The 14,135-nt window shown below is 40.2% G+C and overlaps 1 protein-coding gene across 1 annotated transcript in view; it reads left to right on the top strand.

The window, feature by feature from the left end:
• The first annotated feature begins 1,848 nt into the window (after window positions 1-1,848).
• GPR158 (G protein-coupled receptor 158) overlaps window positions 1,849-14,135 on the top strand; it is a 358,403-nt gene continuing 346,116 nt past the window's right edge. The window contains exon 1 of the mRNA XM_045858176.1: window positions 1,849-3,367. Coding sequence (XP_045714132.1) covers window positions 2,466-3,367 — 902 coding nt within the window. The 5' untranslated portion in view covers window positions 1,849-2,465. The remainder of the gene's footprint in view (window positions 3,368-14,135) is intronic.

Raw genomic sequence — 14,135 nt, 5'->3', positions numbered from 1 at the left:
GAACCCAGGTCTTTCAAATTTGCTGTGTCATTGAATTACTTACAAAAGGACTTGCTAGTAAAACTTTTTAAGTGTAATACTAGAAAACTAAAGAATCGTTAGTGTTATGGACATTTTCTAAAAAAATCAACTAATGACAAAATTACACTTCAATCTTTAGATGATAAAATAGATAGAGGTTATATTGTATTGTACACTCTGATACATTAAACAAACAGAAATTCCCCTCTGTTATTATTACTACATGTGCTATGGTAGAGCATTAAACTGGGATGACCTTTATTCAGCAAAGAAGCATACACCACAAAGCAAAATTTAAACAGAAAGTTGGATATGAACATGAAGTCTACTTGTAAGTAAATAAAAATTTAATAACCATTCTTTGAATAGCTATAAAAGCTCACTTGGAGACCATGCACTGCAGTTTGGAAAACTGGTTGCTATGTCTTATTCCAAAAGCCTTCATCATTGACATATCAGGCAGACTCTCATCTTAGGTATGGAGATGGGTTTTTAAATTATTAGCTTTAGCATCATGATCTTCTAGTTTACTCATTAATTGAGCAAGTATTTTGTGAGAAAATACTATGTGCCAGGCATATTTTTGTGTTCTAGATGCTCAAGATACTACAATGATCAATGCAGATAAACTTTTGCTCTTTGGAGCTTACATTTCAATGCTCAGGTATTTTCTCAGTGATAAGAATAAAATAAAATGATAAAGTAAATCTAAGCAGTGCTGTTTTAGAATACTACAGGTGATATTTTTATTAGTTGGGATTTGAAATGAATTTGGAATTTACTGCTTGTCTTTCTTGGGGAATTTGAAAATAAAGGTGCATATGGAAAATGGAGGTGTAAAAACACTACATATCCAGTACTAATTAGTATTTTCAGAATGTCAGAAGACATTCTTAAAGCTTCAAATAAAACAATTAGATGCTGTTAAGGGATTTTCCAATTACTTGGGAGGGAGCTTGATGTACTTATTGACCTCTTCTTTCTTCTGTTGGGATATCTCAGTCTATAGGAATGACTTCTCAGTCTCTAGGGATGACTTCCCTTCTCACTCAATGCACACTCACCCATTCTCATTCTCTCACACTCTTTGTCCTGCCCCTTGTACAGGCTCTGTCCCTTACACATCTTCACTTGCATACTTTCACGGGTTCCATTTCATCCTGGTCCCCTTTCAAGCACAGGTTCTCTAAATATGACATTTTTTAAAAAAGCTCAGCCAGTAGATGTCTCCATTACTCCCTCATAGCCAAGACTTTTGCAAGTAGGTTTTAATCATTTCTTCAACCGACAAGGAGGAGGATTTGATGATTTGCCAAAAATGAGCAGATGCTCAGGAGGACACGTCTCCATCCTACGTTCCTCCCCTCCGATTTAAGTCAGAAATGAAAACTCCTTTCTTCCTCTTTTTCAGGCAAAAAGGCTGATTGAACTAAGCATGCAAGACGCCAGCACCCTCCTCCTCAGTACGTACAAGTTTCCTTCCTTCTGAGCCACAAAAGCTCTGCTTCTCCCCTCACTCCCGCCCACCTCATCCAACCCCCTCAGGTTTCAGAGTCATCGGGGAACGCGAGTGGGTGAAAGCACTCGGCGCTGCTGCATCTCGAGCCACCGCCTCCTTCTGCGCCTCCTCTGTGCCGCCTCGGGTTCAGCACTGGACAGCTCCCGCCCCATTCCCCGCAAATGGCAGTCGGCTAATTGACATAGGAGGCGACCAAACAGGGAACAAGATGGACTTGATGCCGCCCTACAAGGGTTTGGTTGCGGCCAAGCTGCCGCTTTAAACAGGCTTTCCTCCCGAGAGCAGGGAGAGGCAGGAGTGTGGTTTGTGGCCAAACCCAAAGCTCCAATTAACCAGTTGCCTGGCCCTCTGCACCCCAGAGAGTCAATCGCCGTAACAGAAATCTTCGCTCCGTGGGACTGGCTGCTGCGTCTCGGTGCCTGTCTGGGTGAGCGCGCTCCGCGCCTCCGGGCGAGGAGAACGAGGAGGAGGAGCCAGAGCTGGGAGGCGGGAACAACCTGCCGCGGGTGAGATGATGGAGCAGCGTTTGCGGCGGCCGCGGCGGCAGCAGCCCCAGCAGCTCTTGAACACACCTCAATGAGAGCAGCGGTGGAAGCTGCCGAGCAGAAAGACGTAAGCAGGCTAACTATAGCTGCCAGGAGCCAGAGGGGAGGTAACCTGTTCGGCTCAAGGCTGTGAGGTGCGTAATTTTGAGCGGACCCATCGTGGAGCAGCTGCAGCCGGCGTTGCCACAGGTGATTCGATTTCCTGTGACGGTAGCCTAGCCACAGTAAGATCTGGAGGCATTCTTATTTTAAAGTCCTTTTCGACTGAGTGCCAACTGGAGAAGGGAGAAGACTCCTAATAAAAGTCTTACTGTTGGTAAATTGACGACCAAAATTTAAAAAGTGACTCCTCCCTTTACCCCCTCTCCTCTGAGAGGCAGATGGGAGCCATGGCTTATCCCTTACTCTTCTGCCTCCTGCTCACTCATCTGGGACTGGGAGCTGTTGGTGCCAGCCGCGACCCTGCGGGACGTCCGGGTTCGCCGCGAGAGAGGACCCTGAGGGGGAAGCAGCACGCCCAGCAGCCGGCTGGAGCTTCTGTCTCGGACCCCTCGGCTCCCTGGAGCCGCTCCACCGACGGCACCATCTTGGCGCAGAAACTCGCCGAGGAGGTGCCCATGGACGTGGCCTCTTACCTCTACACCGGAGACTCCCACCAGCTGAAGCGAGCCAACTGCTCCGGCCGCTATGAGTTGGCGGGCCTGCCCGGGAAGTCGACAGCCCTAGCCAGCTCCCATCCCTCTTTGCACGGGGCACTGGACACGCTGACACACGCTACCAACTTCCTCAACATGATGCTGCAGAGCAATAAGTCGCGAGAGCAGAACTTGCAGGACGACCTGGAGTGGTACCAGGCACTGGTGCGGAGTCTCCTGGAGGGTGAGCCCAGCATCTCCCGGGCGGCCATCACCTTCAGCACCGAGTCGCTGTCCACGTCCGCCCCGCAGGTCTTCCTCCAAGCCACGCGCGAGGAGAGTCGCATTCTGTTTCAGGACCTGTCGTCCTCGGCACACCACCTGGCCAACGCCACTCTGGAGACCGAGTGGTTCCATGGCCTCCGGCGCAAGTGGCGGACCCACGTACACCGCCGCGGCTCCAACCACGGGTCCCGGGGCCTGGGCCATGGCTGGCGGCGCAGGGACGGGTTTGGCGGGGACAAGAGCCATGTCAAGTGGTCTCCGCCTTATCTGGAGTGCGAGAACGGGAGTTACAAGCCCGGGTGGCTGGTCACTCTCTCCGCTGCTTTCTACGGCTTGCAGCCTAACTTGGTCCCAGAATTCAGGTAGGGAGAGGAAAAAAGGCAGAAGGAAAGCCTTCCTTCCGGTTTCGGGGGTGGGTGCGCGTGTGGGAAAGGAGCACTTGGATGTGACACATACGCCTCCCACCCTCCCAGCGGGACTGAGGCTGAGGGACACCCCACGCGGGCTCTTGTGCTTCGGCACAAGAAGTGCCCCAGTTTGTCAGCCTCAGTCCCTCGGCGAAAGCTTCTCCTAGATCAGTTTCCCTGCAAGGGGCTAGGGTTTGGGGAGTGGGGAGAGCACTTAGTGGATCTGAATAAAATCTCTGGTGCCCTACACTTCTCTTCTATCTTTGGGAGAACAGCGAGTCGTGGGGTTCCCAGGCAGGGATGATGCTACGAAGCTGGAGAGCTCGGGTTGTGCCGCTACGTCCGCCCTCCCCCGCCCCAGGCATAGAGTGGCCAGCATCTGAGGAGAGAGAACAAGGAGACAGAGGAAGACAGAGAGCTTCTCGGTTCTGCTACTTTGGGGTAGCTTTTCCCTGCTTCCTACCTGTGTAATTTGAGGCACCAGACTGTTGTAATTAAAACAGTGCAAACCCCTTGGCAGTTCAGTTCCTTCTTAGCAGTGAGTCAGACGCAACATCACAGCTGTCTCTTGGATCCAGACTTTGCAATTTGGTCAGTTCCTTCTACCCATTTCCCTCCTCCCCCTAATCCATATCCCCTTCCTTGGTCCCCTCTTTCTCAGGTTGTCCTGTCAGGCATACCAAAGGGCTCCCCAGCCCTCCACATTCTCATGCATTTTATAAAGATACCTGGTTGAGTTCTTTTAGGGAGGGAGGGAGGGAGGAAGGGAGGGATTTGTTCTGACTGAACTCACTCAGGGAGCTTGCAGGAAACTTATGTGTAGCATTTGTGGAAAGATGAGAATTTGTAAATGAGCAGGTGGTAACTTCTGCCCTGGGAAGTGCCTGATCTTTGAACTGAGAAACTTCTGGAAGTAGCCCTTAATAGTTGATGTGAGGAAGGAACAGAGAGAGATAACAGAAACGCCAAAGAGGGCCAGAGATTGACCAGGATCCTCCTGAACTCCCACGTCTGAGGGTCTGGAAAGGTCTGGGGTGGGTAGGGGTTGGAGGTTGCTTCTGTACTTTTTGAACCTGAGCAAAAGTGAGAAACCTGTGTATGTGTGTGTGCATGTATCTTAATACTTTGTTTGGAGCAACAAGGGCAGGATGCTGAGAGATACCAGGCTGAGTACTGGGTGGGAAAATGGGGGAGTCTGAAAGTTTGTCTTTGCATTGCAGTTTACTGCTGAATGCCCTCAAGTGAGTTTCTTAAACTTGCTGGGCCTCAGCTACTTGTCTATCAAGTCAGGGTGTTTAACTAGATGATCTCTAGGGAGCCATCCAGTTATAAAATTCTGTAGCTTTTAATGCTGGCAAAACTTGGGAAGGTGTAAATAAAAAAAAATAACCCTCTTTCTCTGGTTCTGTATGACCATATTAAGTGTTTGTGTGTGTTCTCTTTTATTTTTATTTTATTTTATTTTTTAAAAGATTTTATTTATTTATTTTTAGAGAGGGAAGGGAGAGAGATAGAGGGAGAGAGAAAAACATCAATGTGAGGTTGCTGGGGGCCGTGGCCTGCAACCCAGGTATGTGACCTGACTGGGAATCAAACCTGCGACACTTTGGTTCGCAGCCCGTGCTCAATCCACTGAGCTATGCCAGCCAGGGCTTGTTCTATCTCTTTGAAAGATCTTGTCTTAAACTAGAGTAACTTTTTCCCACTTTCAGAATAATTTTATTTATTCCTGAATTCTGCAGGATCCTATTAGTAACAGCTGATCCCAGCTTTGAGTCTTTGTCATGTTGTTTTCTCAGAAGGGGAAAGCTCAGCAGATGTCATTCACTGCCAGCAAATTGTTTGTGACCTTCGGATAAACTCAAAAAGGGGGTCCCTGATCCCAGGGTCAATTATCCTTCTCCTTTTCTTCCTTCCTTCCTTCCTCCCTTCTTTCTTTCTTTCCTTCCTTTCTTCCTTCCTTCCTTTTTTCCTTCCTCCCTTTATGTTAGGCCCTGTGCTAACTGCTTTGCATGTATTACATCTTAATTAATACTCATAACATCTCTATGAGTTAGGTTTTATTAGTTTCCTTATTTTATAGACAAAAAACTCTGAAGTACAAGGAGATTACATTTTCTTTCCAAGATTACACAGCAGTTTAGTAGAGCCAGGATTTGAGTCCATTTCATACTTTTAACCATTATGCTAAACTCTGTCTTACAAAGGTGTCCTAGGATTGTTGCATGTAATGTAGTTGCTACATAAAAATCTGTGTACTTTCAAGTGTCAGATATGGGACTGGGGATGAGAACCATTCATTTTCAGAATTATTTCTCTTAAGGCTCAGAAAGCATAAGTTACCTAAATGAAAGTGCCTCTGCCAGGTAAGATAAAAGGGTCTGAGGTTGGGAGGACTCACAGCCCCCTACCTATTTTTTGGATTACATTCAGAAAACAGTTTCCCCTTTAAGTGCTGTCATAGTCATGGATGGTGTTTTCAGCCAAGGCACAAAGCCAGGCCATTTAGTGTCTGGCTCTCTACAGAAGCTGCCTCATCCTGGTAGCATGCATGAAGCTGAAGAGCAGAATAATGCTCTCATGTGACCTCATGTGAGCACTTTTGCCCCATATCCTGAGCCTCTCTAATGCTGTATTGAAGGTACACACAGATGTTAAGTATAGCAACTGAAGAAAAAGAGATCATCAGGTGGTTCCTCTTGTTTCATAGATAAAGAGATGGAACTAGGAAGGTGAAGTGACTTGTCCAAGAAAAAGGATCCAAGCCTTCTGCCTCTGGTTCACACTGTGATTGATATGTATATACCTACATCATATTTCTGTGGCTCTCTGGACATTTGCACACAAAGTATGCTGGGGGGACAGAGTGTACTCTTTGTCCTCTTTTAGGACAAAAATTAACCCATAGAACACAGCTGTTGAGTTTATATTATTTTATTTCACACATTTGAGATAATATTTAAGTGGGCCTTTTTTTTGTCTTTTCATACTCACAAAAGGCAAAAGTTTTTTGTTGATAACATTTATCATCTAAGATGTGCAATCTAATATTCTAAAATATGGGTTAATAATATTGTACAGACATGGGAACAGAGTACATCTCAGATCAGTTTTTGGGAAACCATAATTAGGAGCTCTAACCATGACTTTAAATATATTTTAAACCTGTAGAGTGATACTTGTAAAAAGCCTTATGTGTAATGAAAAAAATCCATTGATTATAAATTCCTTATGGAAAAAGGGGAAAAACTTTACAGTTAAAATTTTCATTTAAAATCAGTTACTATTTCCCCATGTTTTGCTTACAAGATCAATCATTTAAATTACATTATATTTTATTTTTAGAAAATGTAAATCCAAAACACAAAGTTAAAAAGTAATGTGAGAACATGGTCAACTACCTTCTTCCATTAATGTTTATCACTGTAAAACACCTCTTAGAAACTATATTCCCCTCTATTTCAGAATGACACAAGTATCTTAAATTTTACAGTCTATCAGAAAACTCTCATGGGAAGTTTATTGTTAATTTCTTTCTTTGCAAAAAAATGCCATTAGTTGTTCTAAATGTCTCTTTAGTCTTTTGTTACAGTCTTATAATAGAAATATTTTGATTCTCATCTTCAACCCTAGCAAAAAAGCAGAGTAATAATTTAAGGTGTATCTTAATTTATTTTTATTTATTACATTAGGTTTGTGATGTCCTTGTAGAGTTTTCTTTGAAGTTAAGTATTCTGGTTTTGCATAGTAATTTTTCTTTGTGGAACTTCAAGTACAATATGCAGTTGGCCTTATTCTGCTGAAATCATAGATACTTTTCCTGGTGGTAGTTGAAACTCCTCAGTGCCTAGGATGGATGTAAGGTACTGAGGTGTTTGTTGAATTTAAATTAACATGAAGGAACTTTTGGGAATTACTTATTTCTTGATGAACTGAAAGGGACTTTGGAATTCATCATTTTTTTCCATCTTCTCCTTTTAGAGAGGGAGTAACTGAGAACCAAATGGCTAAAGAAATTTGCCAAAGTGGCACAGTTCTTTAGTGGCAGGTTAGAAATAATGGAAGCCATTATATATTGAGCACCTACTATATGTTAGATGTTTTATATGTACTACTACATTAAACTCTTAGTACTATCTGGTAGTTACAACTTTGTAAAAGTTGAGCAACCTGACTAAAATAACACAGCTAGTAAATTAAGGACCCTAAATCAAATTTAGTTTAGCAATAAATCTTGCATTATCTTTTTATTATCCTATGCTGCTATGTCCTAGCAATTGTGTTTTTATCTTGTTATTCAAAAACATAATATAGTAACAGCTTGAAACAATTAATGTATTTGGCCCAAATAAGTGACATACACATTCTTTCTAGGCCCATTGTAAAATCAAACATGTCATATAGTGAGAAAAATATTAGCTTAAGTCAGAATTTTGCTTCAAGTCCCAGTTTTGTCTCTTATTGCTCTGTTACCTGTCTGGAAATGTTTCTGCATAATTAAAATGTGGGAATGAACTTGATGATATTAAAACACTTTTATAAGTCTTTGTTCTGTGAATTCTTCAATGGCCTATTCAAATGGTCAACAAGTAAACTCTGGAAACATGGCTGATACACAGTAGCAGAGTTAAGTTGTGGAAATGATATTGCTAGGGGAGTAACACACAGAGGAAGAGGAAACCAAATGAATGCAAGGCCTGCTGTTTGGTAAAAAAAGGCTATAGGGTAATAAAGGAAAGGTCACAATGCTGTGGAAACCCCTTTTTAGAAACTAACATAATGAACATCAGTGTCACTGATATGCTGACTCCTGAGGGGGTCACTTCACTTTCTTCCCTTCACGTGGACACAACTATACACCTCCAACATTGATTCCAATACAGATCTCTGCATTTAATAAAACAAGGAAATTTGTACAGTATAAAAGTCTAGAAATGACCATCTTACTTTAGGGCAAACATATCCTATGTCTCTCTTGTGGGTCATGGTAGTGGTGAAGAAGTCACCTGTAGGAACAACACAGAGATTTTACCTGGGTTGTAGGTCAATGGGTTTTTAGATGCCTTCTGCTGTTGAGCCTTTTGAGTCTCAATGATTTCATCTCTAAACTGAATAGTGAACTGATTCTCCTTTGGTATTCCCTAAAAACTAAATGAAGAATTCTCATTACATAAGAAGTTCAGCAAATATTCTGTATTGTAGCTTCTGTCTTTCCAAATAGTACCTCCAGCTGTATTCTTAGTATAGTTGTATGTATAGTAATTTATTATTTAAAAGATGATTTAGTTTCATTTCTAAATATTGTGGGTCCTGGTGGAAATACTGGCCATAGAGATGGATGTTGGCACTAGCCTGGACCACATCCTTTACAGTGTTACCCTGGTCAGCAGTTGCCTTTCCTCATCTGTGAATTGAGGGGGTTGGGCTAGGTGACCTATAGGGCTCCTTACAATCCTGAAAGTCTATGATTATGCACACAATCAAATGTGTCATTTTAATTTTGTTTTTTTAAATTATTTTATTGTTGTGCAAGTACGGTTGTCTGCATTTACCCCTCACCACTCCTCTGCCACCCCAGCCATCCCCATCTCCCTCCTCTGCTTACTACCCCCCTTGGTTTTGTCCATGTGTCCTTATAGTTGTTCCTGAAAATACTTCACCATCCCCCACCCATTATCCTCTCCCACCTCCCCTCTGGTTACTGTCAGATTGTTCTTAATTTCACTGTCTCTGGCTATAATTTGGTGCTTGTTTGTTTTGTTGATTAGGTTCTACTTAAAGGTGAGATCATATGGTATTTGTCCCTCATGGCCTGGCTTATTTCACTTAGCATAATGCTCTCCGGTTCCATCCATTCTCTTGCAAAGGGTAGGAGCTCCTTCTTTCTTTCTGCTGTGTAGTATTTCATTGTGCAAATGTACCATAATTTTTTGATCCATTCATTTATTGATGGGCACTTAGGTTGCTACTAGCACTTTGCTATTGTAAATTGTGCTGCTATGAACATTGGGGTGCATAGGTTCTTTTGAATTTGTGTTTCAGGGTTCTTAGGATATAATCCTAGCATTGAAATTTCTGGGTCAAAAGGCAGATCCAATTTTAGTTTTCTGAGGAAATTCCATACTAGTTTCCACAGTGGCTGCACCAGTCTGCATTCCCACCAAGAGTTCACTAGGGTTCCCTTTTCTCCACAACCTCTCCAACACTTAATTGTTTGTTGATTTGTTTATGATGGCCATTCTGACTGGTGTGAAGTGGTATCTCACTGTGGTTTTAATTTGCATCTCTCTGATGAACACAGATGCTAAAGTCCTCAACAAAATATTGGCAAACCGCATTCAGCAATACATTAAAAAGATCGTACACCATGATCATATGGGATTCATCCCAGAGATGCAAGGATGATACAATACTTTCAAATCAGTAAATTTAACATATCACATAAACAAAACAAAAGACAAAAATCACATGATCATATCAATAGATGCAGAAAAAGCATTTGATAAGGTATAGCATCCATTTACGATAAAAACACTCAGCAAAGTGGGAATAGAGGGAGCATTCCTCAACATAATAAAGGCTATATATGAGAGACCTAGAGCCAACATCATACTCAATGGGCAAAAACTTAAAGCTTTCCCACTAAGATCAGGAACAAGACAAAGATGTCTGCTTTCACTATTCCTATTCAACATAGTATTGGAGGTCCTAGATACAGCAATCAGAAAAGAAAAAGAAATAAAAGACATCCACATTGGAAAGGAGGAAGCAAAACTGTTATTGTTTACAGATGACATGATAATATACATAGAAAGTCCTAGAGATGCTACCAAAAAACTACTTGACCTAGTAAGTGAATTTAGCAAAAACAGTGGGATACAAGTCAATATCCAGAAATCAAAGGCATTTTTGTGCACCAACAATGAAATGTCAGAAACAGAAAACAGGAAATGTGTCATTTTAATTTTGAAGTTTTACTGTTTTTGATTATAATGCTGAGATCTATTATTGTATGCTCATTTAAATGAAGGTCATGTTATACATGTCCAGTGTTTGACTTTAGTGATTTATTCAAAGAACATTTATGGAAAGCATTCTCAATGTACACTGGGTTGAACACACACACATACACACACACACACTCTCTCTCTCTCTCTCTCTGAAAAGAGAACTCCATTTCAAAGTAAGAATAAGCATGATCTGAGTTTCCAGATTTTAAAAGATCCTCTGAATTCACTTCAAGTCAACAGGAAGCTGTTTCACAGGTTCTTCACAGCACTTCAACCTATTTCAATTTCCCTCTGTAGTTGGCCTTAAAATTTCAAAAATGGGCTATTTATTGTGGTGAAGCAGTGCTGCAGCATTACTTGCCATTTTCTAGAATAAGCATTTGGAAGCAGAAATGGGATTTCTAACACTGTTAAATAAATAACAAGAGTATATGCCTACCCTCTGGAGAGGGACTGGTGCCCTCACTAGACTGATTTTATAGTTTCAGCTGCTGGGTAACTTAAATTTTACTTCAACTTCAAAAAGGCAGTAGTTTGTTGTTCTCTGTTCAGGTTTTAAGGCTACTCTTTTCCAACATAAACTGTGTTTTATGATTATAGTGTAACATACTGGGATGCCAAGAAGTATGTTATTGATGTTATTCTCATCTGGTTGGTACAGAACCATTGGAGCTTTGTTTGTTTCCTCTTTTCAGTTCTGGTTGGTATTCACTGGGTTATTTAAGCAAGATTATTAAAATGGTACATTCGGATTTGATAACTTCAGCAGCTTCACGGTCACTATGTTAAATAGGCAGCTCACTAGTGCTGGGGAGTTTGTAGCCACCAACATTATTGAGCTTTTACCCAAAATGGCAATGTCACATGTATTGGGGCTGGTTTTGCTGGTCTTTAGCCTTATTTGCTGCTCAGCTTCTAGTAAAAATTTTTTCTATGTGTAATTTCTACTTTGGCTGGGCATTTACTTATCCAAGTTTTTCTTCCTACAGGAAAAAACTTGACCTATAAGAATATTTAGGTGGATAGGCTGTTCAATGAAATACTTTTTCAGTTTAGGAAAGGATTAATCCTTTTGGCTAAAAGTCTATCACAGGTTCCCCACCCCTCACCCTTCCTGCAATGCCAAACTTAGTATAGGAACCAAAGACTGACATTTTCCCCAAAGGATATTACAGTGCTTCAAAGCAATCACTGGATACATCTATAGTTGATGTTTGAACAACACTGGTTTCAACTGCATGGGTCTACTTACATGTGATTTTTTTTTCAATACAAACTGTAAGTGTATTTTCCCTTTCTTATGATTTTGTTAACATTTCCTTTGCTCTGCCTTACTTAATTGTACAAACACCATATATAATATTTATACAATGTATGTGTTAATCAGAATTTTAAAGACATTATGTTGTTTTTTAGCATTCATTGTTGCTGGTCAAAAAATTTGATGTTAATTTGATTTACTATATCTTTGCAGGTAATCTTTTCTCTTCATGGAAACTTTTAAGATATTTTCTTTTTCCTTGGGGTTCTAGATATTCATGGTGATGTGCTTAGATGCAATTCTTTTTATTCATCAATCTTACCACTTAGTTGGCCTTTTTAGACTTCTTCACTCAGAAATTTCCTTTTATGACTGCTTAAAATGATTTCCTACTGTTTTCTCTTTCTGAACGCCTACAACTAGGTATTCAGCTTTTCTGGACTGATCTCTCTGTTTCTTAACTTTTCTCACATTTTCCATCTCTCTTTTTACTTTGCCTTCCAGGAGATTTTCTCATTTTTCCTTCCTTTTAAAAAATTAATTTAGTTTTCATTTGTCAATGTCTTTTAATTTCCATGAACTCTTTCTCCTGTTCTAATTGTTTCCTTTTCAGAATTGTATGTTCATTTTATTGAATCTCTTTGAGAATATTAATTAAAATACTTATTAAATTATCATTTGATCCTCAAATTATTGTTCCTTATTTCAGGTTCAGTTATTTTGCTTGATAAAACAGGTCCTTCTCTTCTATACTCTCAGTTCACCTCAAGTGTGATCCTTATTCATCAAAGGACTAGGTTAATTTATACAGCTAAATAGTACACATTCTGTGCCAGATGTCTAGGCCTAGTTCCTCAGTATACATCTCCCTTGACTGTCAGGCTTCATTCCCTTTTGGATGCCTGGAAAGAAAGTTGGCAATCTCTGGCCCATCCTAGACCTTTCCTCTGTGAGAAACAGTAACTGTTCTAAAGTTGTATTTCTTCTCAGGTATTTCTTTCAATCTCTCTGTAGAATAGTTCTTGATTTTTAGCTTGGGAATAAATGCCATCACTACACACAAGGAGAGGATGTGCCAACTTGTATAACTGCTCAGAAGGAAGTCCTCAGTTTGTATATCCACTTTGAAATGAATTTACTTTGAGTTTAAAATCTTTCTGGAAACTCTATTGGAAGAGTAGTTTCCACTGCTGTCCTTACCTTCTCCAGAGCATGTCCTGCATTTAGCTGCTACCACCCTGGCTTATCATCAGTATGATCCCAGAAAATTATGTCAAATCTTTGGTCAGCTACTATTCATTTGTGCACTTACTTGCAGCCATTGCAGTTGAATGTGGAGCAATGAGGTAAAGACATATGCTTAACTCATCTGTTTGAGTAAGAACTTGAACCCAGGTCTTTTGACCAGCCTTCATACCCTTACACCTATGATATGGATATCATATTCAGCCCTTTTACTTATTCAGTGTGTACACTTAGGCAAACCATTTTACCTCTTTTTATCCTAAATTTCTTAACTATTATTTAGGGAGAATGAGAAGGACCATATGAAGTTGCAATATAAATTAAGGAGAGTATCAGTCAAATACAATTTCAATGAGGATTTTTTAAGGGCATTTAATATAATGTTTGACACATAATGAGCACCTAATAAATGATAACTTAAAACATAGGGTTCAAAGTATACTAATAAACCATACATTTAGTTCTCATTTTGGGTATCTAACCAAAGCTCCCTATTTTAAATTCCAATTGTGAACATTTTTATTTACTTTATATCCTTATTGTTATTATTTTTGGATCAGAAGTGTCCATTGGCACAAGCTATATATCTTCCTATGAAAAATTACTATGAACAGCTGACTTGTTTTTATTGTATAAAATATTAGGGTCTAGCAAAAAGTCATTTAGAATTTTTAAAAAGGTGCAGATTATCAGCAGGGTAATCAGAAGCGAAGAGCTACTCTATGAATAAACCAACAGAAAAAAAAGAGAAATTTAATAATTTAAGATGAAAATGAAATATATTTTCACTTAATTATTGTAGCTAAACACTAATATAAATGGCATGTTTAATTAAATCACTAGGAAACTGAAAGTATGAGATCATTATCATATATTTTAAAACAGATTACAGTGTTCACATTAGACATTTGTTTTGTCTGACAGACTATACTTATTTATTTTTTCTTCCTGAGCAATTAAAAATTTTGACATTGGGCATATTATATAACTTCTCTTAACTTTATTTTCTTCCTCTATAAAATGAGAAAAACACTTCCTCTTTTACAGGACTGTTATTTGAATAAGATGAGTCCATATAGGTGATCTCTTTGTATTGGATTCCCTGACTAGGGATTGTCTCACCCCATTCAGAAATGGTCATATTCAAAGAGGTGATATAAGGGACACCAGGGATATGTTTGATAAATGTCCTCTTGTTATTTAAATT

This window comes from Phyllostomus hastatus, unplaced genomic scaffold (assembly GCF_019186645.2).
Source record: "Phyllostomus hastatus isolate PE091 unplaced genomic scaffold, TTU_PhHast_1.1 phas_scaffold_1674, whole genome shotgun sequence".
Classification (NCBI taxonomy): domain Eukaryota; kingdom Metazoa; phylum Chordata; class Mammalia; order Chiroptera; family Phyllostomidae; genus Phyllostomus; species Phyllostomus hastatus.
The sequence above is the reverse complement of the archived record's forward strand: the minus strand, read 5'-3'. Positions and strand labels throughout refer to the sequence as shown.